We start from the raw sequence: 23969 nt of genomic DNA on the forward strand, positions 1-23969 counted from the left end.
GGGAATAATGGGGAATAATGGGGAATAATGGGGAATAATGGGGAATAATGGGGAAAATGGGGGAAAAATGGGGAAAATGGGGGAATAATGGGGGAAAATGGGGGAAAATGTGGGGAATAATGGGGGAATATGGGGAGTATGGGATAATGGGGAATAATGGGGAAATAATGGGAAATAATGGGGAATAATGGGAAATAATGGGGAATATGGGGAAAATGGGGAATAATGGGGGAAATGGGGGAATAATGGGGAATAATGGGGAATAATGGGGAATAATGGGGGAAAATGGGGAATAATGGGGAATAATGGGGAATAATGGGGAATAATGGGAATAATGGGAAATAATGGGGAAAATGGGGAAAAATGGGGAAAAATGGGAATAATGGGGAATAATGGGGGAATAATGGGGAATAATGGGGGATAATGGGGGAAAATGGGGAATAATGGGGAATAATGGGGAATAATGGGGAATAATGGGGAATAATGGGAATAATGGGGAATAATGGGGAATAATGGGAATAATGGGGAATAATGGGGGAATAATGGGGAATAATGGGGAATAATGGGGAATAATGGGGAATAATGGGGATAATGGGGAATAATGGGGAATAATGGGGAAAAATGGGGAAAATGGAATAATGGGGAATAATGGGGGAATAATGGGGGAAAAATGGGGGAAAAATGGGAATAATGGGGAATAATGGGGAATAATGGGGAATAATGGGGAATAATGGGGAATAATGGGGAAAATGGGGAAATGGGAATAATGGGGAATAATGGGGGAAAATGGGAATAATGGGGAATAATGGGGAATAATGGGGAATAATGGGGAATAATGGGGAATAATGGGGAATAATGGGGAATAATGGAATAATGGGGAATAATGGGGAAAATGGGGAATAATGGGGAATAATGGGGAATAATGGGGAATAATGGGGGAATAATGGGGAATAATGGGGAATAATGGGGAAAAATGGGAATAATGGGAAATAATGGGGAAAATGGGGAAAAATGGGGAAAAATGGGGAATAATGGGGAATAATGGGGAATAATGGGGAATAATGGGGAATAATGGGGAAAATGGGGGAATAATGGGGAATAATGGGAATAATGGGGAATAATGGGGAATAATGGGGAATAATGGGGAAAAATGGGAATAATGGGGAAAAATGGGAAATAATGGGGAAAAATGGGGAATAATGGGGAATAATGGGGAATAATGGGAATAATGGGGAAAAATGGGGAATAATGGGGGAAAATGGGGAATAATGGGGAATAATGGGGAATAATGGGAATAATGGGGAATAATGGGGGAATAATGGGGAATAATGGGGAAAATGGGAATAATGGGGAATAATGGGGGATAATGGGGGAATAATGGGGAATAATGGGGAATAATGGGGAATAATGGGGAATAATGGGGAATAATGGGGAATAATGGGGAAAATGGGAATAATGGGGAATAATGGGGAATAATGGGGAATAATGGGGGAAATGGGGAATAATGGGGAATAATGGGGGAAATGGGGAATAATGGGAATAATGGGAAATAAGGGAATGGGGAATAATGGGGAAAAATGGAAATAATGGGGAATAATGGGGGAAATGGGGAATAATGGGGAATAATGGGGAATAATGGGGAATAATGGGGAATAATGAGGAATAATGGGGAATAATGGGGAATAATGGGAATAATGGGAAATAATGGGGAATAATGGGGAAAAATGGGAATAATGGGAAATAATGGGGAATAATGGGGGAAATGGGGAATAATGGGGAATAATGGGGAATAATGGGAATAATGGGGATAATGGGGAATAATGGGGAATAATGGGGAATAATGGGGAATAATGGGGAATAATGGGGGAAAATGGTAAAAAAGGGGGGGAAATGGGAGAAAATGGGGAAAAGGGAAAAGGGAGAAAATGGGGAAAAGGGGGAAAAGGGGGAAATGGGGAAATGGGGAAATGGGGAAATGGGGAAAATGGAAAATGGGAAAAAGGGGGAAAGGGGAAAATGGGAAAAATATAAAAGGGGGAAAAGGGATAAAAGGGGAAAGAGGGAAAGAGGGGAAAATGGGAAAAGGGGAAAAAGGGAAAAGGGGGGGAAGGGGAAAAAGGGAAATGGGCAAAAAGGGAAAAGGGGGGAAAAGGGGAAAATGGGGAAAAGGGGAAATGGGAAAAAGATAAAAGAGGGGGGGAAAGGTGGGAAGGGAAAAGGGGAAAAATGGGAAAAGGGGGAAAAGCGGGAAAAGGGGGAAAAGGGGAAAAGGGGGAAAAGGGGAAAAGGGGGAAAAGGGGGGGAAGTGAAGAAATGGAAAAAGGGGGAAAAGGAAAAAAGGGGAGAAAAGGAAAAAGGGAAAAGAGAGGGGAAAAAGGGAGAAAAAGGGGGAAAATGGGCAAAAGGGGGGGAATGGAGGGAAAAGGAAAAAGGGGGAAAATGGGAAAAAGGGGGGAAATTGGGAAAAAGGGGAAATTGAAGGGAAATATAGGGGAAAGGGGGGGGAAGAAGAAAAAATAGAAAATCTGAAAAAAGGGGGAAAAGGGGAAAGAAAGGGGGGAAAAGGTGGGGAAAGGTGGGAAGGGAAAAGGGGAAAAATGGGGGAGAAAGGGGGAAAAGGGGAAAAGGGGGAGTGAAGAAATGGAAAAAAGGGGAAAAATGGGGAAAAAAGGGGGAAAAAGAAAAAAGGGAAAAGAGGGAAATAGGGGGGAAGGGGGAAAGGGGGAAAAGGGAAGAAAAAGGGGGAAAAGGGGAAAATGGGGAAAAAGGGGGAAAATGGGGGAAAGAGGAAAAAGGGGGAAAGAGGAAAAAGAGGAAATAAAATGGGGGAAATTGGGGAAAAAGGGGGGAAAAGGGGAAAAAAGGCAAAAAATGGACAAAAAGGGAAAAGGGGGGGGAAGTGAAATTTGGGGAAAAGGGAATTGGGGGAAATTGGGGGCAAAGGGGAAATTGGGAGTTATTTTGGGGGGTCACTGTTGGGGCTTGTTTGGGTTGGGGTTTTTGGGAGAATCAGTTTTGGGGTTTTTGGGGTTTTTCTGTCAGAATCAGTTTTTGGGGTTTTTTGGGGGGTTTTTTGGGGTTTTTCTGTCAGAATCAGTTTTTTGGGGTTTTGGGGGTTTTTCTGTCAGAATCAGTTTTTGGGGTATTTTGGGGTTTTTCTGTCAGAATCAGGTTTTGGGGGGTCAGTTTTGGTGGTCATTTTTGGAGAATTTTTGGGGTTTTTTTGTGGGGGGGTTTCATTTCTGAGGGCTCATTTTGAGGACTCATTTTGAGGGTTCCTTTTTAAGGGCTCATTTTCAAGGGTTCATTTTAAGGGCTCATTTCTCATTTTTCAGGCTCATTTTGAGGGTTAATATTTGAGGGTTAATATTTGAGGGTTCCTTTTTGAGGGTTCATATTTGAGGGCTCATTTCTCAGGTTCATTTTGAGGGCTCATTTTGAGGGTCCATTTTTGAGGTTCCTTTTTTAGGGTTCATATTTGAGGGCTCATTTTGAGGGCTCATTTCTGAAGGTTCATTTTTCAGGTTCATTTTAAGGGTCCATTTTGAGGGCCCATTTTTGAGGGTTCCTTTTTGAGGGCTCCTTTTGAGAGTTCCTATTTGAGGGCTCATTTTTCAGGCTCATTTTTCGGGTTCATTTTTCAGGCTCATTTTGAGGGTTCATATTTGAGGGTTCATATTTGAGGGTTCATTTTTCAGGTTCATATTTGAGGGTTCATATTTGAGGGCTCGTTTTTCAGGCCCATTTTTGGGGTTCCTCTCTGAGGTTCCTTCTGCAGGCTCACCTCAGGCTCGTGGTTGAGCCGATACACGAAGAGCTGCGAGGTCCCAGCCACCACCAGGTTGCGCTCGGCCGCCGAGAAGAAATGGCAATAAAGGGAGAACTCCAGGCCTGTGGGAGGGTGGCTCTGCTTGTACACGGCGTACATGGCCCCAAAAGCACCCCAAAGGCACGGGGGCCTGGCAGAGAGAGAGAGAATGGGGTGAGAAATGGGGTGGGGGAAATGGGATTGGGGGGAGAAATGGGGTTGGGGAAATGGGGATTGGGGAAATGGGGATTGGGGGGAATGGGGATTGGGGGGAATGGGGTTTGGGGTGAGAAATGGGGATTGGGGGGAGAAATGGGGATTGGGGGAAAATGGGGATTGGGGGAAATGGGGATTGGGGAAAAATGGGGATTGGGGTGGGAAATGGGGATTGGGGGAGAAATGGGAATTGGGGGGAGAAATGGGAATTGGGGGAAATGGGATTGGGGGGAGAAATGGGGATGGGGGGAGAAATGGGGATTGGGGGAGAAATGGGGATTGGGGGAAAATGGGGATTGGGGGAAATGGGGATTGGGGAAAAATGGGGATTGGGGGGAGAAATGGGGATTGGGGTGAGAAATGGGAATTGGGGGAGAAATGGGAATTGGGGTGAGAAATGGGGTTGGGGGAGAAATGGGGATTGGGGGAAAATGGGGATTGGGGGGGAAATGGGGTTGGGGGAAATGGGGATTGGGGGAAAATGGGGATTGGGGTGAGAAATGGGGATTGGGGGAAAATGGGGATTGGGGTGAGAAATGGGGATTGGGGGAAAATCGGATTGGGGGAAATGGGGATTGGGGGGAGAAATGGGGATTGGGGGAAAATGGGGATTGGGGGAAATGGGGATTGGGGGAGAAATGGGGATTGGGGGAGAAATGGGGATTGGGGGAAATGGGGATTGGGGGAGAAATGGGATTGGGGGAAAAATGGGAACACCGAAAATTTCCCCTCAGGCTTCTCATCTCTTCCCTGCAATGATCCCTAACACCTCACCCCCATTTTCCCTTCAGGGAGCCCCTACATTTCCCCTCAGACCCCTCAAACCTCTCCCCTCAGTTTCCCCCCCTTTTCCCCTCACAGAGCCCCAAAATTTCCCCTCAGAGCCCTCCCAAAGGAACCCCCCAAAGGTTCCCCCTCAATGCCCCCCATTTCTCCCTCATGCACCCCCAAATTTCCCCTTTTCCCCTCACAGACCCCTCAAATTCCCCCTCAGACCCCTCAAAACCCTTCAACCCAAATTAACCCCCATGAACCCCAAAGAGCCCCCAGATTTCCCCTTTTCCCCTCACAGACCCCTCAAATTCCCCTTCAGACCTCTCAGAACACCCCAAATCTCATCCCCATGGATCCCTCAACACCCCCAAAGTGTCCCCCAAAATTTCTCCCCTCAGTTTTCCCCCATTTCCCCTCACAGACCCCCCAAATTCCGCCTCAAACCCCTCACAGGACCCTCCCATTTCCCCCCTCAATTTTCCCCCATTTCTCCTCACAGACCCCCCAAATTTCCTCTCAGACCCCTCAAAACCCCTCAACCCAAATCAACCCCCATGAACCCCAAAGAGCCCCCGAATTTCCCCTCAGACCCCCCAAAGTAACCCCCAGACCTCCCCTCTCAGTACCCCCATTTTCCCCTCAGGGACCCCCCCAAAACCTTCCTCAGCCCCTCCCCAAAGGATTCCTAAAATCTCCCCCCTCAGTCCCCCCCAAATTCCCCCTCAGACCCCTCACAGGACCCTCCCCATTTTCCCCCCTCAGTTCCCCCCAATTTCCTCCTCATGCACCCCCAAAATTTCCCCTCAGACCTCTCAGAACACCCCAAATCTCATCCCCATGGATCCCTCAACACCCTCAAAGTGTCCCCCAAACTTTTTCCCCTCCGTTCCCCCATTTTCCCCTCACACATCTCCCAAATTTTCCCTCCACCACCCCAAAGGACCCCTCAAACCTTCCCCCTCAGTCCCTTTCATTTCTTTCTCGTGCACCCCCAAAATCTCTCCTCAGATACCCCCAAAAGATGCCTCGAACCTTCCTCCTCAGTCCCCCCCATTTCCCCCTCACAAAATCCCCCATTTCCCCTCAGACCCCCTCAAATCTCATCCCCATGGATCCCTCAACACCCTCAAAGTGTCCCCCAAACTCTTCCCCCTCAGTTTTCCCTCATTTTCCCCTCAGGGACCCCCCAAATTTCCCCTCAGAACCCCCCAAAGGACCCCTCAAATCTCCCCCCAAAGCCCCTCTTCAGTGCCCCCCATTTCCCCCTCACAGACCCCCCAAAACTCTCCTCAGACCCCCCCCAAAGGATTCCTAAAATCTTCTCCATCCTTCACCCCATTTTCCCCTCACCGACCCCCCAGATTTCCCCTCGGACCCTCGAAGCCCCTCAACCCCAATTATCCCGTATGAACCCCAAAGAGCCCCCCAAACTCCTTACAGACCCCCCCCCCCAAAGCTCCCTCCTCAGTCCCCCCCATTTCCCCCTCATGGACCCCCCCAAATTCCCCCTCAGACCCCTCACAGGATCCTCCCCATTTTCCCCCCTCAGTCTCCCCTATTTCCTCCTCATGCACCCCCAAAATTTCCCCTCAGACCTCTCAGAACACCCCAAATCTCATCCCCATGGATGCCTTGGCATCCTCAAAATGGCCCCCAAACTTTTCACCCCTGTTTCCCCTCATTTTCTCCTCACAGGACCCTCCCCATTTCCTCCCCTCGGCCTCCCCCATTTCCCCCTCACAGACCCCCCAAATTTCCCCTCAGACCCCCCAAAAGTTCCCCCTCAGGCCCCCCCACGGACCCCCCAAATTTCCCCTCAGACCTCCCCATTTTCCCCCTCACGGACGCCCTAAAACTCCCCTCAGATCCCTCAAACTTACCCCAAAGGACCCCCCCATTTCCCCCTCACAGACCCCCCAAATTCCCCTCACAGGACGCTCCCCATTTTCCCCTCTCAGTCCTCCCCATTTCCCCTCACGGACCCCCCAGATTTTCCCTCAACCCCCTCCCCTCCCCCAAAGCATCCCTAAAACCTTCCCCCTCATTCCCCCCATTTTCCCCTCACGCACCCGCCAAAACTCCCCTCAGCCACCCCATCTCCCTTCACCGCCCCCTGCACTCCTCAGTCCCCCTCAAACGCCCCCAAAAACCCCCTCAAAACCCCCAAAATCCCCCAAAATTCGCGCCCCATCCTCACCGTTCCCACGCGGGCCCGTCCCGCTCCCGCCGCTGCCGCCGCCACCACAGAGGTGCCGGAAATGGGGCCGGAAGTGCCGCCAGAGCGGCGCTCCTGGGGCCGCTCTGGCCGCTCCTGCACCGACCATAGAGACGCGGGGTCCTCCAGCGGAACGGGGGACCCCCCCCAAAACCCCACCGACCCTCTGGGGGGATTTGGGGGGAATTTGGGGGGATTTGGGGGTCCTGGACACTCCAAAAAGGTGCTGGACCCCATGGGGAGGGGCTGGAGGGAGTCAGGACCCCAGAAAAAGGGCTGGACCCCCATAGGGACCCTATAGCCCCCCCAAAAGGGGGCTGCACCCCAGCTCCTCCCAGTCACTCCCAGTTCCTTCCAGTGTTCCCAGTACCCTCCCAGTACCCCCAGTGCCCTCCCAGTACCCTCCCAGTGCATCCCAGTATCCCCCCAGTACCTCCCAGTCCATTCCCAGTCCACTCCCAGTTCCCTCCCAGTACCCCCAGTACCCTCCCAGTGCCTTCCCAGTACGTCCCAGTATCCCCCCAGTACCTTCCAGCGTCCCCCAGTACCTCCCAGTCCACTCCCAGTTCCCTCCCAGTCCCTCCCAGTTCATTCCCAGTCCGTTCCCAGTCGCTCCCAGTCCATTTCCAGTCCCCCCCAGTTCCCCCCCAGTCTTCTCCCAGTGCCCTCCCAGTCCATTCCCAGTCCCTCCCAGTGCCCTCCCAGTGCCCCACCCCAGATCCAGGACTCCAGTTCCATTTCCACCTTTATTGCCCCATTGCCCCCCGGGGGGGGTCTGGGGGTGCCCCCAGCTGGCCCCAGGTGTGCCCAGGTGTGCCCAGGTGTGCTCCACGTCCATCCAGGTGTGTCCAGGTGTGCCCAGGTGCTGTTTCAGGTGTGTTCCAGCTGTGCCCAGGTGTGTTCCAGCTGTGCCCAGGTGCACCCAGGTGCTGATCCAGGCACTGAGCCTGGTGCTGGGCAGGGTCTTGGGGGACATCCCCAGGTGTGCCCAGCTGTGTTCCAGGTCCATCCAGGTGTGTCCAGGTGTGCTCCAATTGTGTCCAGGCGTGTCCAGGTGTGTCCAAGTGCTGCTCCAGGTGCGTCCAAGTGTATCCAGGTGTGTCCCAGGTCCATCCAGGTGCATTCAGGTGCTGGTCCAGGTGTGTTCAGGTGCTGGTCCAGGTGTGTCCAGCTGCTGTTTCAGGTGTGTCCAATTGCGTCCATGTATGTTTCAGGCCCATCCAGGTGTGTCCAGGTGTGTTTGGGTGTGTCCAGGTGCAGCCAGGTCTGTCCAGGTGTGTTCCAGGTCCATCCAGGTGTGTTCCAGATGCTGTTCCAGGTGTGTTTGGGTGTGTCCAGGTGCATCCAGGTGTATCCAGATGTGTCCAGGTGTGTTCCAGATGTGTCCAGGTATGTTCCAGGTATGCCCAGGTGCCTCCAGGTGTGTTCCAGATGTGTCCAGGTGTATTCCAGGTGTGTCAGTGCTCGTCCCCCTGCTCGTTCAGGGCCAGCAGCAGCAGCAGCGCCCAGCCCCCGAGCAGCCCCGCACTCTGCAGCCCCAGCAGCGCCCAGGGGCTGGGGGAGCGCATGGACAGCATGGCCGGCACCTGGGGGACACCTGAGAGTCACCTGGGGTACCTGAGTGACACCTGGGGACACCTGAGATACCTGACGGTCACCTGAGAGTCACCTGGGGTACCTGAGTGACACCTGGGGACACCTGAGAGTCACCTGAGAGTCACCTGAGGTACCTGAGTGACACCTGAGGACACCTGAGATACCTGACAGTCACCTCTGATACCTGAGGGTCACCTGAGAGTCACCTGGGGTACCTGAGAGTCACCTGGGGACACCTGAGATACCTGAGAGTCACCCGAGAGTCACCTGAGGTACCTGAGAGTCACCTGGGGACACCTGAGAGTCACCTGGGGTACCTGAGTGACACCTGGGGACACCTGAGATACCTGACAGTCACCTCTGATACCTGAGGGTCACCTGAGAGTCACCTGGGATACCTGAGTGACACCTGGGGACACCTGAGATACCTGAGAGTCACCTGAGGTACCTGAGAGTCACCTGAGAGTCACCTGTGATACCTGAGTGACACCTGGGGGACACCTGAGAGTCACCTGGGGACACCTGAGATACCTGAGGGTCACCTGAGAGTCACCTGAGATACCTGAGTGACACCTGGGGACACCTGAGAGTCACCTGAGGTACCTGAGAGTCACCTGAGATACCTGAGTGACACCTGGGGACACCTGAGATACCTGACGGTCACCTGTGATACCTGAGAGTCACCTGAGAGTCACCTGAGGTACCTGAGTGACACCTGAGAGTCACCTGGGGTACCTGAGTGACACCTGGGGACACCTGAGAGTCACCTGGGGACACCTGAGATACCTGACAGTCACCTGAGATACCTGAGTGACACCTGGGGACACCTCAGAGTCACCTGGGGACACCCAGGTGGGACAGCTGCAGGAACCCACAAGCACCAGCGGGACATCTGAGAGTCACCCCAGTGTCCCCAATGTCCCCTGGATGCCGCTGTGTCCCCATGTCCCCATGTCCCCGATGTCCCCATGTCCCTCACCATGTGGCACAGCGCCAGGTGCAGCAGGAAGCCCCAGTGTCCCCAGTGTCCCCAATGTCCCCAATCCCCCCGATGTCCCCGATGTCCCCAATCCCCCTGAGTGTCCCCAATCCCCCCGATGTCCCCGATGTCCCCAATCCCCCTGAGTGTCCCCAATCCCCCCGATGTCCCCGATGTCCCCAATGTCCCTCACCATGTGGCACAGCGCCAGGTGCAGCAGGAAGCCCCCGCCCAGGGCCGCGAGCCAGGTGCGGGCGGCGGGGGCGGCCCCCAGGGCCAGCCCGGCCACCACCCCCGGCACCACCGGCAGCGCCGCGGCCGCCGCCAGGGCCACCGTGCGCCGAGTGCCCAGCCCCGACTGCGACAGCACCAGCGCGTCACCTGCGGGGACAGCGACAGTGAGAGCTGGCCCCAAACACGGCACAGCGCCAGGTGTCACCTGCGGGGACAGCGACAGTGAGAGCTGGCCCCAAACACGGCACAGCGCCAGGTGTCACCTGCGGGGACAGCCACAGTGAGAGCTGACCCCAAACACGGCACAGCGCCAGGTGTCACCTGCGGGGACAGCCACAGTGAGAGCTGACCCCAAACACGGGATAGCGACAGCGGGAGCTGGCCCCAAACACGGGCACAGCGACAGTGAGAGCTGGCCCCAAACACGGGACAGCGACAGCGAGAGCTGGCCCCAAACACGGGACAGCGACAGTGAGAAATGTCCCCAAACACGGGACAGCGCCAGGTGTCACCTGCGGGGACAGCGACAGCGAGAGCTGGCCCCAAACACGGGACAGCGACAGTGAGAGCTGGCCCCAAACACGGGACAGCGACAGTGAGAAATGTCCCCAAACACGGGACAGCGACAGCGAGAGCTGGCCCCAAACACGGGACAGCGCCAGGTGTCACCTGCGGGGACAGCGACAGCGAGAGCTGGCCCCAAACACGGGACAGCGACAGTGAGAGCTGGCCCCAAACACGGCACAGCGCCAGGTGTCACCTGCGGGGACAGCGCCAGTGAGAAATGTCCCTAAACACGGGGACAGCCACACTCAGAACTGTCCCCAAACACGGGACAGGTGTCACCTGCAGGGGCAGCCACACTGAGAAATGTCCCCAAACTCGGGACAGCGCCAGGTGTCACCTGCGGGGACAGTGACACTGAGACCCCCCCCCCGCCTCCCCGCAGCTCCTAGAACAAGCCCCGCCCCCTTTCCCGATGTCCCGCCCCCACCGCAACCCCGGGCTTGTGTTGCTCGGGGAAAGCCCCGCCCCTCCGATAAAGCCACGCCCCATCACCAGAACTCCGCCCAATTCCGGGCACTCCGCCCCCTCCAGAGGCCCCGCCCCTCTCTCCAGAGACCCCGCCCCTTACTGAGCGCCCACGGCAGCTCGTGCAGCGCCAGCCCCGCCCCCAACAGCCATAACCCCGCCCCCTCCCCGAGGCCCCGCCCCTTACTGACGGCGCGGGGCAGCTCATGCAGCCCCAGCCCCGCCTCCATCACCATAGCCACGCCCCATCCCCATAACCCCGCCCCCCTCCCCGAGGCCCCGCCCCTTACTGAGCGCGCGGGGCAGCTCGTGCAGGGCCAGCCCCGCCCCCGCGGCGGCCCCGGCGCTGCCGGAAGCGGCGAAGGCGGAGCCGAGCGCGAGCCCGTCCGCCAGGCGGTGAACGGCGCCCCCTGCCGACAGCAACAGCGCCTGCGCACGGCCGGAGCCTGCGGCCGACACACGGACACACAGACAGACACCGGACAGACAGACACGGGACAGACACGGGACAGACAGACACCGGATAGACAGACAGACAGACAGACACGGGACAGACATGGGATAGACACCGGATAGACAGACACGGGACAGGCAGACACACAGACAGACACGGGATAGACACAGGGTACACCGGGAGAGATAGGCACGGGACGGACAGACAGACACGGGACACACGGACACGGAATGGACACGGGATACACCGGGAGAGACAGACAGACACGAGACAGACAGACAAACACGCGATACACCGGGGCAGACAGACACAGGACAGACAGACACATGGACAGACACAGGACAGACAGACACGGGATGGACACGGCATACACCGGGACAGACAGACACGGGACAGACAGACAGACAGACACGGGACAGGCAGAGCGATACACCAGGACAGACACAGAGAGAGGGAGGGAGAGAGAGACAGGGGTCAGCACAGGGCACCCACGGGACACCCGGGGACCCCCCTGGTCACTCACGGGAACCACCCCCAGGAACCTCTGGACACCCCCGTGTCCCCCCCATGTCCCCCCGTGTCCCCTCAATGTTCCCCATATCCCCCCAATGTCCCCTCTAATGTCCCCCCATGTCCCCCCCGTATCTCAACTGTCCCGCCCCATGTCCCCCCGTGTCCCCCTGTGCCCCCCAATATTCCCGATGTTCCCAATGTCCCCTCAATGTCCCCCCCCGTGTCCCCCCGTGTCCTCTCCGTGTCCTCTCTGTCCCCCAATGTCCCCCAATGTCCTCAATGTCCCCAATATTCCCCCAATGTCCCCCTGTGCCTCCCCAATGTCCCCCCAATGTCCCCAATGTCCCCCCAATGTCCCCCAATGTCCCCCCCGTGTCCCTCCCCTTGTCCCCCCAATGTCCCCCAATGTCCCCCCCGTGTCCCTCCCCTTGTCCCCCCAATGTCCCCCAATGTCCCCAATGTCCCCCAACGTCCCCCCCGTGTCCCCGCTGTCCCCGGGAGCGCCCCCAGCTGGCGCCCGGCGCCGCGGGCCCGCGCCCGGCCCAGTGGCCTAATGGACAAGGCATCAGCCTCCGGAGCTGGGGATTGTGGGTTCGAGTCCCACCTGGGTCGGCACCGCCCCTTTTACCGCGGGGATTGGGGGGAGAATGTGGGGAGTTTCGGGGGGGTTTTGAGGAGTTTTGGGACGGAATTTGGAACGTTTTGGGGGAATTCGAGGAGTTTTGGGGGGATTTTAAGGAGTTTTAGGGGGAGAGTTTGGAGGGTCTGGGGGGGACTTGAGGAGTTTTGGGGTAGAATTTGGGGAATTTTGAGGATTTATGGGGGGATTTGAGCAGTTTCAGGGAGGGATTTGGGGAGTTTCAGGGGGAATTTGAGGAGGTTTGGGGGGATTTGGGGAGTTTCGGGGGGATTCGAGGAGTTTTGGGAGGGAATGTGGAGGATTTGTGGGGGGATTTGGGGAGTTTTAGGGCAGAATTTGGGGGAATTTTTGGGGGGAGGATTTGTGGGATTTTGGGGCAGAATTTGGGGAGTTTCGGGTGAATTCGGGGCCGTACCGTGATTGGTCAGTTCCTGCGTGCTCTGGGCGGGGTCAGGGGTGGGGTCTCCATCCTTCACCTGCGGGGGGAGGGGGTTCTGTACCCCAAAACCGCCCCCCCCATCAGCAGGTGACGCCCCCAGACTCATTCAACCCCAAATCCCCTCCCCAGCCCAACCTGCTCTGGAACCCCCCCACCCCAAAAACGTCCCCAAAATCCCGCAATGCCCCCACAGCCCCCCCAAATCTTCACCCCATCCCCGGGAGGGGGCTCAGGGACCCCCCAAACACCCCCACCCCTTCGAGGGGGTCCCCATCGCCCCCAGACCCCCCAAATTCCCCCCCCCATCCCCACCTGCTCCGGGGAAGGGGTCCCAGCCCCCCCAATGTACCCCCCCAAGGTCCCCAATGTCCCCCCCAATGTCGCCAATGTCCCCCCAATCCCCTCAGTGTCCCCAGTGTCCCCCCAATATCTTCCCAATGTCCCACCACTGTCTCCAATATCCCCAGTGTCCCTTATTCCCCCAGTGTCCCCCCAGTGTCCCCAATGTCCCCAATCCCCCTGAATGTCCCCAATGTCCCCCCAACGTCCCCCCAACGTCCCCAGTGTCCCCTGAGAGTCCCCACTCCTCAGGGGGCGCTCCCAGCCCTCCCAATGTCCCCAATGTCCCCCCAATGTCCCCCCAGTGTGCCCCCAGTGTCCCCCCAATGTCCCCCCAGTGTCCCCCCAGTGTCCCCCCAGTGTCACCCCCAGTGTCCCCTCGGTGTCCCCAATCCCTCAATCCCGCCAGTGTCCCCAGTGTCCCCCTCAATATCCCCCCAATGTCCCCAGTGTCCCCCCGGTGTCCCCTCGGTGTCCCCAGTGTGTCCCCACCTCCTCGGGGGGCTCTCCCAGCCCCCCCAGCAGCCGCTCCAGGACGAAGCCCCCGTAGAGCCCCCCCAGCACGGCCAGCAGCTCCCAGGGGGGGCTGTGGGTGTCCCCGCCGTGCTCCGAGTGTCCCCCCCCGGAGTGGCTGTGCACCCCCAGCGCCTGCGGGGACACAGAGGGGACATCGGTGACATCGGTGCCACCCCCCCGTGCACCCCCAGCGCCTGTTGGGGACACAGAGGGGACATCGGTGACATCGGTGCCACCTCCCCGTGTCCCCCTCCGAGTATCCGTGCACCCTCAGCGCCTGTTGGGGACACGTGGTGACATCGGTGCCACCCCCCTCGGAGTGGCCATGGACCTCCCGAGAGCCTCTTGGGGACACTGGGACACGTGGTGACATCATCGGTGTCACCTCCCCGTGTCCCCCCCCGGAGGGGCCGTGCACCCCCAGCACCTGTTGGGGACACCAGGGACATCGGTGACATCGGTGTCACCTCCCTGTGTCACCCCCGCCCCGCCCTTTGTCACCTCCCCCCGAGTGGCTTTGGAGCCCCGGAGCCTGCAGGGACACGAGGGACACGTGGTGACATCGGTGTCACCTCCCTGTGTCCCCCCGGAGCGCACCCCCAGCGCCTGTTGGGGACACGAGGGACACGTGGGGTGGCATCGGTGTCACCCCCCCCCCCCAGTGTCCCCCCCATATCCCCCCAGCCCCTGTCCCCTCCATGTCCCCCAGTGTCCCCAATGTCCCCTCAGTGTCCTCCCGTCCCTCCCGTGTCCCCATGTCCCCTCCAGTGCCACCCCCTTCCCCCAGTGCCCCCCCGATGTCCCCTCAATGTCCCTGATGTCACCAGGATCCCCTCGGTGCCCCTCGGTGTCCCTCCCGTCCCCCAACGTCCCCTTGGTGTCCCCCTGATGTTCCTGCTGTCCCTGTGGTCTCCCCCGATGTCCCCGATGTCCCCCCAGTGTCCCCCCCAGTGTCCTCCCAATGTCCCCACTGTCCCCTCAATGTCCCAAATCCCCCCAATGTCCCTTCTGCCCCCCCCATGTCCCCAGTGTCCCCCTGATGTCCCCATGGTGTCCCCGATGTCCCCAATGCCCTCAAAGCCCCTGCTGTCCCCTCAATGTCCCCAATGTCCCCTCAATGTCCCCTCAATGTCCCCAGTGTCCCCTCATGTCCCCAGTGCCCTCAAAGCCCCTGCTGTCCCCCTAATGTCCCCAATGTCCCCAGTGTCCCCAACATCCCCAATGCCTCCAATCTCCCCCAATCCCCACAATGTCACTGTTGTCCCCCCGATGTCCCCGATGTCCCCCCGATGTCCCCAGTGTCCCCAGTGCCTCCAGTGTCCCCGATGTTCCCCCGATGTCCCCAGTGCCTCCAGTGTCCCCGATGTCCCCGATGTCCCCAGTGTCCCCCCGATGTCCCCAGTGTCCCCGTTGTCCCCACCTCCGGCAGCACGTGCAGCAGCGCGTCCCCGCTGAGCGCCCCGGCCGCCAGCCCGTCCAGCAGGGGGCGCCACCAGCGCGGGGGACACAGGCGACACGGGCGACATCGGCGACATCCGGCACCGTGGGGACAGCGCGAGCACAGGGGACAGCGGGGACACAGCACCAGGGCCAGCGCCACCAGCGGCACCAGCGCCAGCGCCAGCGCCGTCAGTGTCCCCAGCAGGTACCCTGGGACAGGGACACGGGTCAGGGACAGGGGACAGGGACATGGGACACAGGTCAGGGACAGGGACAGGGGACACGGGTCAGGGACAGGGACAGGGACAGGGGACACAGGTCGGGGACAGGGACAGGGGACAGGTCAGGTACAGGGACAGGGGACAGGGGACACAGGTCGGGGACAGGGACAGGGGACAGGTCAGGTACAGGGACAGGGGACAGGGGACACAGGTCGGGGACAGGGACAGGGGACACAGGTCGGGGACAGGGACAGGGGACAGGTTAGGTACAGGGACAGGGGACAGGGGACACAGGTCGGGGACAGGGACAGGGGACACAGGTCGGGGACAGGGACAGGGATAGGGACAGGGACAGGGACAGGGGACAGGGGACAGGGGACACAGGTCAGGGACAGGGACAGGGACAGGGGACAGGGGACATGGATCAGGGATGGGCACAGGGACAGGGACAGGGACAGGGACATGGGTCAGGGATGGGGACAGGGACAGGGGACAGGGGACAGGGACAGGGACAGGGACAGGGGACAGGTACAGGGACAGGGGACAGGGGACACAGGTCGGGGACAGGGACAGGGGACAAGGACACGGGTCAGGGTCAGGGACAGGGACAGGGACAGGGGACATGGATCAGGGATGGGGACGGGGACAGGGGACAGGGGACAGTGTCCCCAGCAGTGTCCCCCTGTGACAGAGGACATGGGGTCAGGGACAGGGGACACGGGGACAGTTTCCCCATCCCTGTCCTCTCCTGTCCCCACCCTGTCCCCACCCTTTCCCTGTCCCATCCCTGTCCTCTCCTGTCCCCACCCTGTCCCCACTCACTCTCGGTGACACCAAGCTGCTCCTCAGGCTCGGTGCTGTTGGTGGCCGTGGGGACAGTGACATTGTCACCGCTGTCCCCAGAGCTGGGGGCCGTGGGGCCGTGCTGGCTCTCGATGTCCTCGGGGTGGCTGTCACTGTTCCAGGTGTCTGTGTCCCCAAGGCGACTGCCAATGTCACTGTGCCAGGTGTCCGTGTCCCCACGGGAGGCATTGATGTCACCGGTGTCCCCACAGTGCCAGGCGCCCATGCCCCCACGGGGGGTGTCAATGTCACCGGTGTCCCCAAGGTGCCAGCTGCTGCCCCCACACCGGGCGCTGGCCGTGTCCCCGCTGTCCCCGCTGTCCCCAGGGCAGAGGCGGTGGCCGCGCAGCACCAGGACCCCGAGTGCCACCAGCTCCCGTCCTGTCCCCACCCTTGGGGACATCCTGGTGGCGGCCGCCAGCACCCCCCGAGCGTCCACGCAGGCCTGTGACACCCAAATGTCACCGCGTCACCCTCAGGTCACCCAAATGTCACCGTGTCACCTCCCGCTCCCGGACGCTGCCACCGCGGCACCAGGGGTGTCACAGCCGTGTCACCTCCCCAGGCACAGTGGGACCTTTGTCACCTCCTGATGGCACAGTGTCCCCACGGACAGGTGGCTGTGCTCTGTCACCTCTTGGTGCCCCAAGGCCACCTGTCCCCTCCTCAGGCCACACCCTGTGTCCCCTGTGTCCCCCTGTGTCCCCTTGTTCCCCGTGCCACCCTCGTGTCCCCGTGTCCCCCCCGTGTCCCCCCATGTCCTTGTGACCCCCTGTGCCCCCTTGTTCCCCATGTCCCCATGTGTCCCCTCGTGTCCCCATGTCCCCATGCCACCCTCATGTCCCCATGCCCCCATGTGCCCGTGTCCCCCTGTGTCCCCTTGTTCCCCTGCCACCCTCATGTCCCCATGTCCCCCTGTGTCACCTTGTGTCCCCATGTCCCCCCATGTCCCCTCAGAACCTCACATGTCCCCTGTCCCTTGTGTCCCCGTCCCTCCACATCCCTCGTGTCCCCGTGTCCCCTTGTCCTTGTGTCCCCCATGTCCCCATGCCACCCTCATGTCCCCTGTCCCTTCTGTCCCCCCATGTCCCCCCATATCCCCATGTCCCCATGTCCTTGTGACCTGTGTCCCCTTGTTTCCCGTGCCACCCTCGTGTCCCCCTGTCCCCGTGTGTCCCCATGTCCCCATATCCCCCTGACCCTCACATGTCCCCTGTCCCTTGTGTCCCCTGTCTCTCCACACCCCCATGTCCCCCCATGTCCCCCTGTGTCCCCTTGTTCCCCATGCCACCCTCGTGTCCCCCTGTCCCTGTGTGTCCCCTCGTGTCCCCATGTCCCCCCGACCCTCACACATCCCCTGTCCCTTGTGTCCCCTGTCCCTGCACGCCCCCCGTGTCCCCGTGTCCCCTCACCTGGTGGCCGTTGTCACCGCGGTAGTTGGGCTCGATGGCCGCCAGCAGCTCAGCCACCTCCCGCAGCCCGGGGCCACCGTGGCTGGTGGCAGTGACGGTGACATTACCGGTGACATCGGTGGCATCGGTGACAAACTCCCGGTGCAGGGCACGGACACGGCTGGCCCAGGACCCTGCGGTGGCCTTGGTGTCCCCGTGGATGTCCCCATGGATGTCCCCATTGGTGTCCGCATCGGTGTCCCCGTGGATGTCCCCGTGAATGTCCCCATTGGTGTCACCATTGGTGTCCCCGCCGATGTCCCCGCAGGTGGCATCAGGGGGGTCCCTGAGCGTGGCCACCACGGCCGCCCCCAGCCAGGACAGCTCGGTGGCCTCGAGCCCGGCGGTGCCACCCGGGGCCTTCCCGGCCAGGGCCAGCAGCGCTGGCACCGAGGGACACTGCGGGGACAGGGACAGCGTCAGGGGGGACGGGGGGGACAGGGGACAGGGTGGCACGGGGGACAGGCACAGCATCAGGGGGACAGGAGACAGGGGACATGGGGACAGCGCCGGGGGGACAGGAAGGGACAGGGGACAGGGGACATGGGGACAGGAGGGACATGGGGGACAGGGTGGCACGGGGGACAGGCACAGCATCAGGGGGACAGGAGGGACAGGGGGGACAGGGAACATGGGGACAGCGCCAGGGGGGACAGGCAGGGACAGGAAGGGACAAAGGTCACAGGGAGACGTGGCACAGCACAGGTGGCACACACAGCACAGGTGGCACACACAGCACAGGTGACACGCAGCACACAGGACAGGTGGCACACTGTGACATGGCACAAATGGCCTGGCACACACGGCACAGGTGGCACAGGTGGCACAGGTGGCACACATAGGACAGGGGGCACACACGGCACACACAGGAGAGGTGGCACAGGTGACACACACAGAGCACAGGCGGCACAGGTGACACACACGGTGCACACGGCACACGCAGAACACGTGGCGCCCGTGACCTGCCACACATGGCACAGGTGACACAGGTGACACACACAGCACAGGGGACACAACTCAGGTGACACACTGTGACATGGCAAAAATGGCCTGGCACACACAGCACAGGTGGCACAGGTGGCACAGGGGACACAGCACAGGTGACACACACAAGACAAGTGGCACACACAGGACAGGTGACACACTGTGACATGTCACAAATGGCCTGGCACACACAGCACAGGTGGCACAGGTGAGACACACGGTGCACACGGCACAGTCAGAACACGTGGTGCCCGTGGCCTGCCACACATGGCACAGGTGACACACGTGGCACACAGAGCACAGGTGGCACAGCACAGGTAACACACACACGGCACAGGCGGCACAGTGACACACAGAACACACAGGACAGGTGGCACACACAGGAGAGGTGGCACAGGTGACACAGCACAGCACACGTGGCACAGGTGGCACACACGGTGCACACGGCACACTCAGAACGCTTGGTGCCCATGACCTGCCACACACGGCACAGGTGACACACACAGCACAGGTAACGCACAGAAAAGAGGTGGCACAGGTGGCACAGGTGACACACAGGTGACACACACACACACACACAGCGCCCAGGTGACACCCCTGTCCCCCTCCCCCCGTCCCCCCTCCCTCCCTCCCTCCCCCCCCGCGCGGTGCCCGCCGCCCTTTGTCCCCTCGCTGTCGCTGTCGCTGTCGCTGTCGCTGTCGCTGTCGCTGTCGCTGTCGCGGCGGGCGCGGTCTCACCTCTCCGCACGGCTCGCGCGGGCACTGCGCACGGCCGCCCGCCTGCGCCACGAGGGCCCCCAGCTCCGCAAGGGACAATTGTCCCTCGCCCGACGCCACCAGCGCCTCCAGCGCCACCAGGGCCACCCCGGGGCCACCGCGGCTCGGGGCCGCCGCGGGCAGGGCCAGCGCGAAGGGCAGCGACAGCAGCGACAGCAGCGACAGCAGCAGCGACAGCAGCAGCCAGGGCCAGCGCATGGCGAGGCGGCGGCGGCGGCGGCGGCGGTGGCACTGAGGGTGACAGCGCTGGTGGCCGTGGGGACACCGTGGGGACAGCGGGGCTGTAAAACCCGCCCGGGGCAGCGGCCCTGATTGGCCCGGGGTGAGATTGGCCCGGGTTAACGATTCATTCACCCCGCGGGGCCCGGCCCGCACCCGCCACCGCACCGCCACAACGGGGACAGCCTGGGGACACCCCCGGGACAGCCCCGGGACAGCCGGGACACAGCTGGGACACAGCTGGGACACCCCTGGGACACTGCTGGGACACACCTGGGACACACTTGGGACACCCCTGAGAGACCAGGGACACCCCCGGGACACACCTGGGACACACCTGGGACACACCTGGGACACACCTGAGACACCCCCAGGACAGCCGGGACACACCTGGGACACACCCAGGACACCTGGGACACACTTGGGACACCCCTGAGAGACCAGGGACACCCCCGGGACACACCTGGGACACACCTGGGACACACTTGGGACACCCCTGAGAGACCAGGGACACCCCCGGGACACACCTGGGACACACCTGGGACACACCTGAGACACCCCCAGGACAGCCGGGACACACCTGGGACACCCCCAGGACACCTGGGACACACTTGGGACACCCCTGAGAGACCAGGGACACACCTGGGACACACCTGGGACACAGCTGGGACACAGCTGGGACACCCCCAGGACAGCCGGGACACACCTGGGACACAGCTGGGACACCCCCGGGACACACCTGGGACACCCCCAGGACACACCTGGGACACCTGGGACACACCTGAGACACCCCCAGGACATTCTTGGTACATTCATGGGACACTCCCAGGACACCTGGGACACCCCCAGGACACACCAGGGACATTCTTGGGACACCCCGAAGACACCTGGGGCATTCTTGGTACACACCTGGGACACCCCTGGGACAGCTCCAGGACACCTGGGACATTACTGGGACACCCCTGGGACATTATTGAGACACCCCTGGGACACGCCTGGGACACCTGAGACACACCTGGGACATTCTTTGGACACTTAGGACAGCCCTGGGACACCTGGGACACACCTGGGACACCAAGGACACACCTGGGACGTTCCTGGGACACCCCTGGGACACCCCCAGGACAGCTAGGACACATCAGGGACAGGGGGACAGGGACACCCCCAGGTGCTGGGGGGCTGGGGCCACCCTGAGGTCACCTCTGGGTGCTGATGTCACCTGTGGGACCCCAATGGCACCTTTGGGACCCCGGTGTCACCTTTGGGTGCCGGGCTGTCCCCATGGCCTCCCCAGGACAAGGACACGGCACAGGTGGCCCAGGTGACACAGGTGTGACATTGTGGCACACGCGTGGCACACACAGGACGTCACAGGTGGCACACGCGTGACACAACACAGGCGGCACCTGCGGCACTTTCCTGGGCACCGCCGGTGGCATCGGGGACCCCCGTGTCCCCCAGGCGCTGTCCTGGCACCTGTGCCACCTGTGTCACCCGTGTCACCCGTGTCACCTGTGCCACTCCATGTCATTCCATGTCACCTGTCCCCCCCTGTACCGCCTGTGTCACCTGGGCCACTCCATGCCACTCTGTGCCACCTGTGCCACTCCATGTCACCTGTGTCACCTGTGTCACCTGTGTCACCTGTGCCACTCCATGTCATTCCATGTTCCCCCTGTCCCCCCTGTATCGCCTGTGTCACCTGTGTCACTCCATGTCACCTGTGTCACCTGTGCCACTCCATGTCACCTGTGTCACCTGTGTCACCTGTGTCACCTGTGCCACTCCATGTCATTCCATGTTCCCCCTGTCCCCCCTGTATCGCCTGTGTCACCTGTGTCACTCCATGTCACCTGTGTCACCTGTGCCACTCCATGTCACCTGTGTCACCTGTGTCACCTGTGTCACCTGTGCCACTCCATGTCATTCCATGTTCCCCCTGTCCCCCCCTGTACCGCCTGTGTCACCTGGGCCACTCCATGCCACTCTGTGCCACCTGTGCCACTCCATGTCACCTGTGTCACCTGTGTCACCTGTGTCACCTGTGCCACTCCATGTCATTCCATGTCCCCCCTGTCCCCCCTGTACCGCCTGTGTCACCTGTGCCACTCCATGCCACCTGTGTCACCTGTGTCACCTGTGTCACCTGTGCCACTCCGTACCACGCTGCCAGGTTGGAGTTTGTCCCCAGGGCCACCCCCTCTCTCCACACGGCCCGGGGCGGTGTCACCTGTGTCACCTGTGTCACCTGTGTCACCTGTGTCACCTGTGTCACCCAGGGCCACTCCCTCGGCTCCAGCAGGGACACACGGCTGCACCCCGGGGTGCCAGTGTCACCTGTGGGTGCTGGGGACACCTGTGGGTGTCACCTGTGGGTGCTGGGGACACGGGGACAGACAGACACAGGGACACAGGGACACTGAGATGGACACAGGTGACACTGGGGATGGATGGGCTTGGATGGACTTGGGGACACTGGGATGGACGGACACAGGGACACGGGGACACGGGGACACGGGGACACCAGGATGGGCAGGGACATGGGGACAGGGGGACAGGGGGACACAGGGACACGGGGACACGGGGACACGGGGACACGGGGACACGGGGACACGGGGACACCTGGATGGGCAGGGACATGGGGACAGGGGGACACAGGGACACGGGGACACGGGGACATGGGGACACTGAGATGGACACGAGGACATGGGGACATGGGGACACGGTGGCCCTGGGACACCAGTGAGTGGTGAGGCCGTGGTCCCGCTGTGCTGTGTCACCCTGAGCCAGGGCGTGATGTGACATGTTGTGACATGCTGTGACATGTCATGACACCCCGTGACACCTGTGACACCCCCATGTCTGTCCATCCCAGTGTCCCCATGCCCCTGTGTCTGTCTGCCCCTGTGTCCCCGAGTCCCTGTGTCTGTCTGTCCCAGTGTCCCCATGTCCATCCCAGTGTCCCCGAGTCCCTGTGTCTGTCTGTCCCAGTGTCCCTATGTCCATCCCAGTGTCCCCATGTCCCCATATCCCTCTGTCCGTCCATCCCACTGTCCCCATGTTCTCATGTCCCCATGTCCATCTATCCCAGTGTCCCCATGTCCCCATGTCCCTCTGTCCATCCATTCCAGTGTCCCCATGTCCCTCTGTCTGTCCATCCCAGTGTCCCCATGTCCATCCCAGTGTCCCCATGTCCGTCTGTCCGTCCATCCCACTGTCCCCTTTTACTCATGTCCCCATGTCCATCTATCCCCGTGTCCCCATGTCCATCCCCGTGTCCCCATGTCCGTCTGTCCGTCCATCCCACTGTCCCCACGTCCCCTCCCGGTGTCCCGAGTCCGGCCCCGGCCCAGCCCAGCCGGTCCCACGGGGACAGGGGGACGGGACTTTGTCCCCTGGCACGCCGAGGTGGCACCAGGAAGTGCCACCAGCGCCTCGACCTTGTCACACCCGCCCAACGTCACCGCCAGCCTAATTAGGGGTAATTAATTAACCCTCAACTTCCCGGTGACGCGGCCCCGGAGGGGACATCTGGTGACAAGGGGACAGAGGGGACGTTCGGGGGGGATGGGATCCACCCCCTAATTCTGGTTTAAATCCCCTGGTTTGGGTTGAAATCCCTTAATTCTGGTTTAAATCCCTTAATTCAGGTTAAGATCCCCTAAGTCAGGCCTAACTCTGTTAATTCAGGTTGAAATCTCTTAATTCCAGTTAAAATCCCTTAATTCTGGTTGAAATCCCTTAATTCTGGTTGAAATCCCTTAAACCAGGCCTAACTCTGTTAATTCAGGGTGAAATCCCTTCATTTGAGTTGAAATCCCTTAATTCTGGTTGAAATCCCTTAAACCAGGCCTAACCCTGTTAATCCAGGTTGAAATCCCTTAGTTTGGGTTGAAATCCCTTAATTCTGGTTGAAATCCCTTAAATCAGGCTGAGATCCCCTAAGACAGACCTAACTCCGTTAATTTAGGTCTAAATCCCCTAAACAGGGCCTAAATGCCTTAATTTGGGTCTAAATGCCCTAAACCAGGCCTAAATACCTAAATTTGGGTCTAAATCCCTTAAACAAGGCCGAAATCCCTAAATTCAGATCTAAATCCCTTAAACCAGGCCTAAATCCCTTAAACCAGGTCTAAATCCTTTAATTCAGATCTAAATCCCCTAAACCAGGCCTAAATCTCCTAATTTGGGCCTAAATCCCCTAAACTGGGCTTCAATTTGAGTTAAAGTCAGAGACATTTCGAGGACTGAGGCAAATCCAGTTTAATAAAATCCGGCA

General features: G+C 59.7%; 1 protein-coding gene and 1 non-coding gene across 2 annotated transcripts; one reads left to right on the top strand and one right to left on the bottom strand.

Moving 5' to 3' along the window:
* Positions 1-8470: 8470 nt before the first annotated feature.
* Positions 8471-19669, bottom strand: LOC136570888 (zinc transporter ZIP4-like). Its single transcript, XM_066571294.1, has 9 exons — positions 19433-19669; positions 17672-18109; positions 16239-16704; positions 15176-15405; positions 13732-13887; positions 12877-12937; positions 11145-11300; positions 9782-9969; positions 8471-8599 (listed from the first exon to the last, which is right to left on the bottom strand). Exons 1-9 carry the CDS (start codon positions 19667-19669, stop codon positions 8471-8473), a joined length of 2061 nt encoding a protein of 686 aa, XP_066427391.1.
* TRNAR-CCG (transfer RNA arginine (anticodon CCG)) lies at positions 12361-12433 on the top strand. The gene has a single exon. It is a non-coding gene; the product is annotated as a tRNA-Arg (tRNA).
* Positions 19670-23969: the final 4300 nt, after the last annotated feature.

Source organism: Molothrus aeneus, unplaced genomic scaffold (genome assembly GCF_037042795.1).
Source record: "Molothrus aeneus isolate 106 unplaced genomic scaffold, BPBGC_Maene_1.0 scaffold_43, whole genome shotgun sequence".
Classification (NCBI taxonomy): Eukaryota; Metazoa; Chordata; class Aves; order Passeriformes; family Icteridae; genus Molothrus; species Molothrus aeneus.

Excerpts from the sequence above, each read along its gene's own strand:
- LOC136570888 (XM_066571294.1), bottom strand. The coding sequence starts at position 19,669 with ATGCGCTGGCCCTGGCTGCTGCTGTCGCTGCTGCTGTCGCTGCTGTCG. Across the intron at positions 9,970-11,144 it reads CGAGCTGCCCCGCGCGCTCA|GTGACGCGCTGGTGCTGTCG; the intron begins GTAAGGGGCGGG and ends CTGTCCCCGCAG. Across the intron at positions 8,600-9,781 it reads ACCTGGCGCTGTGCCACATG|GTGCCGGCCATGCTGTCCAT; the intron begins GTGAGGGACATT and ends GGTGTCCCCCAG.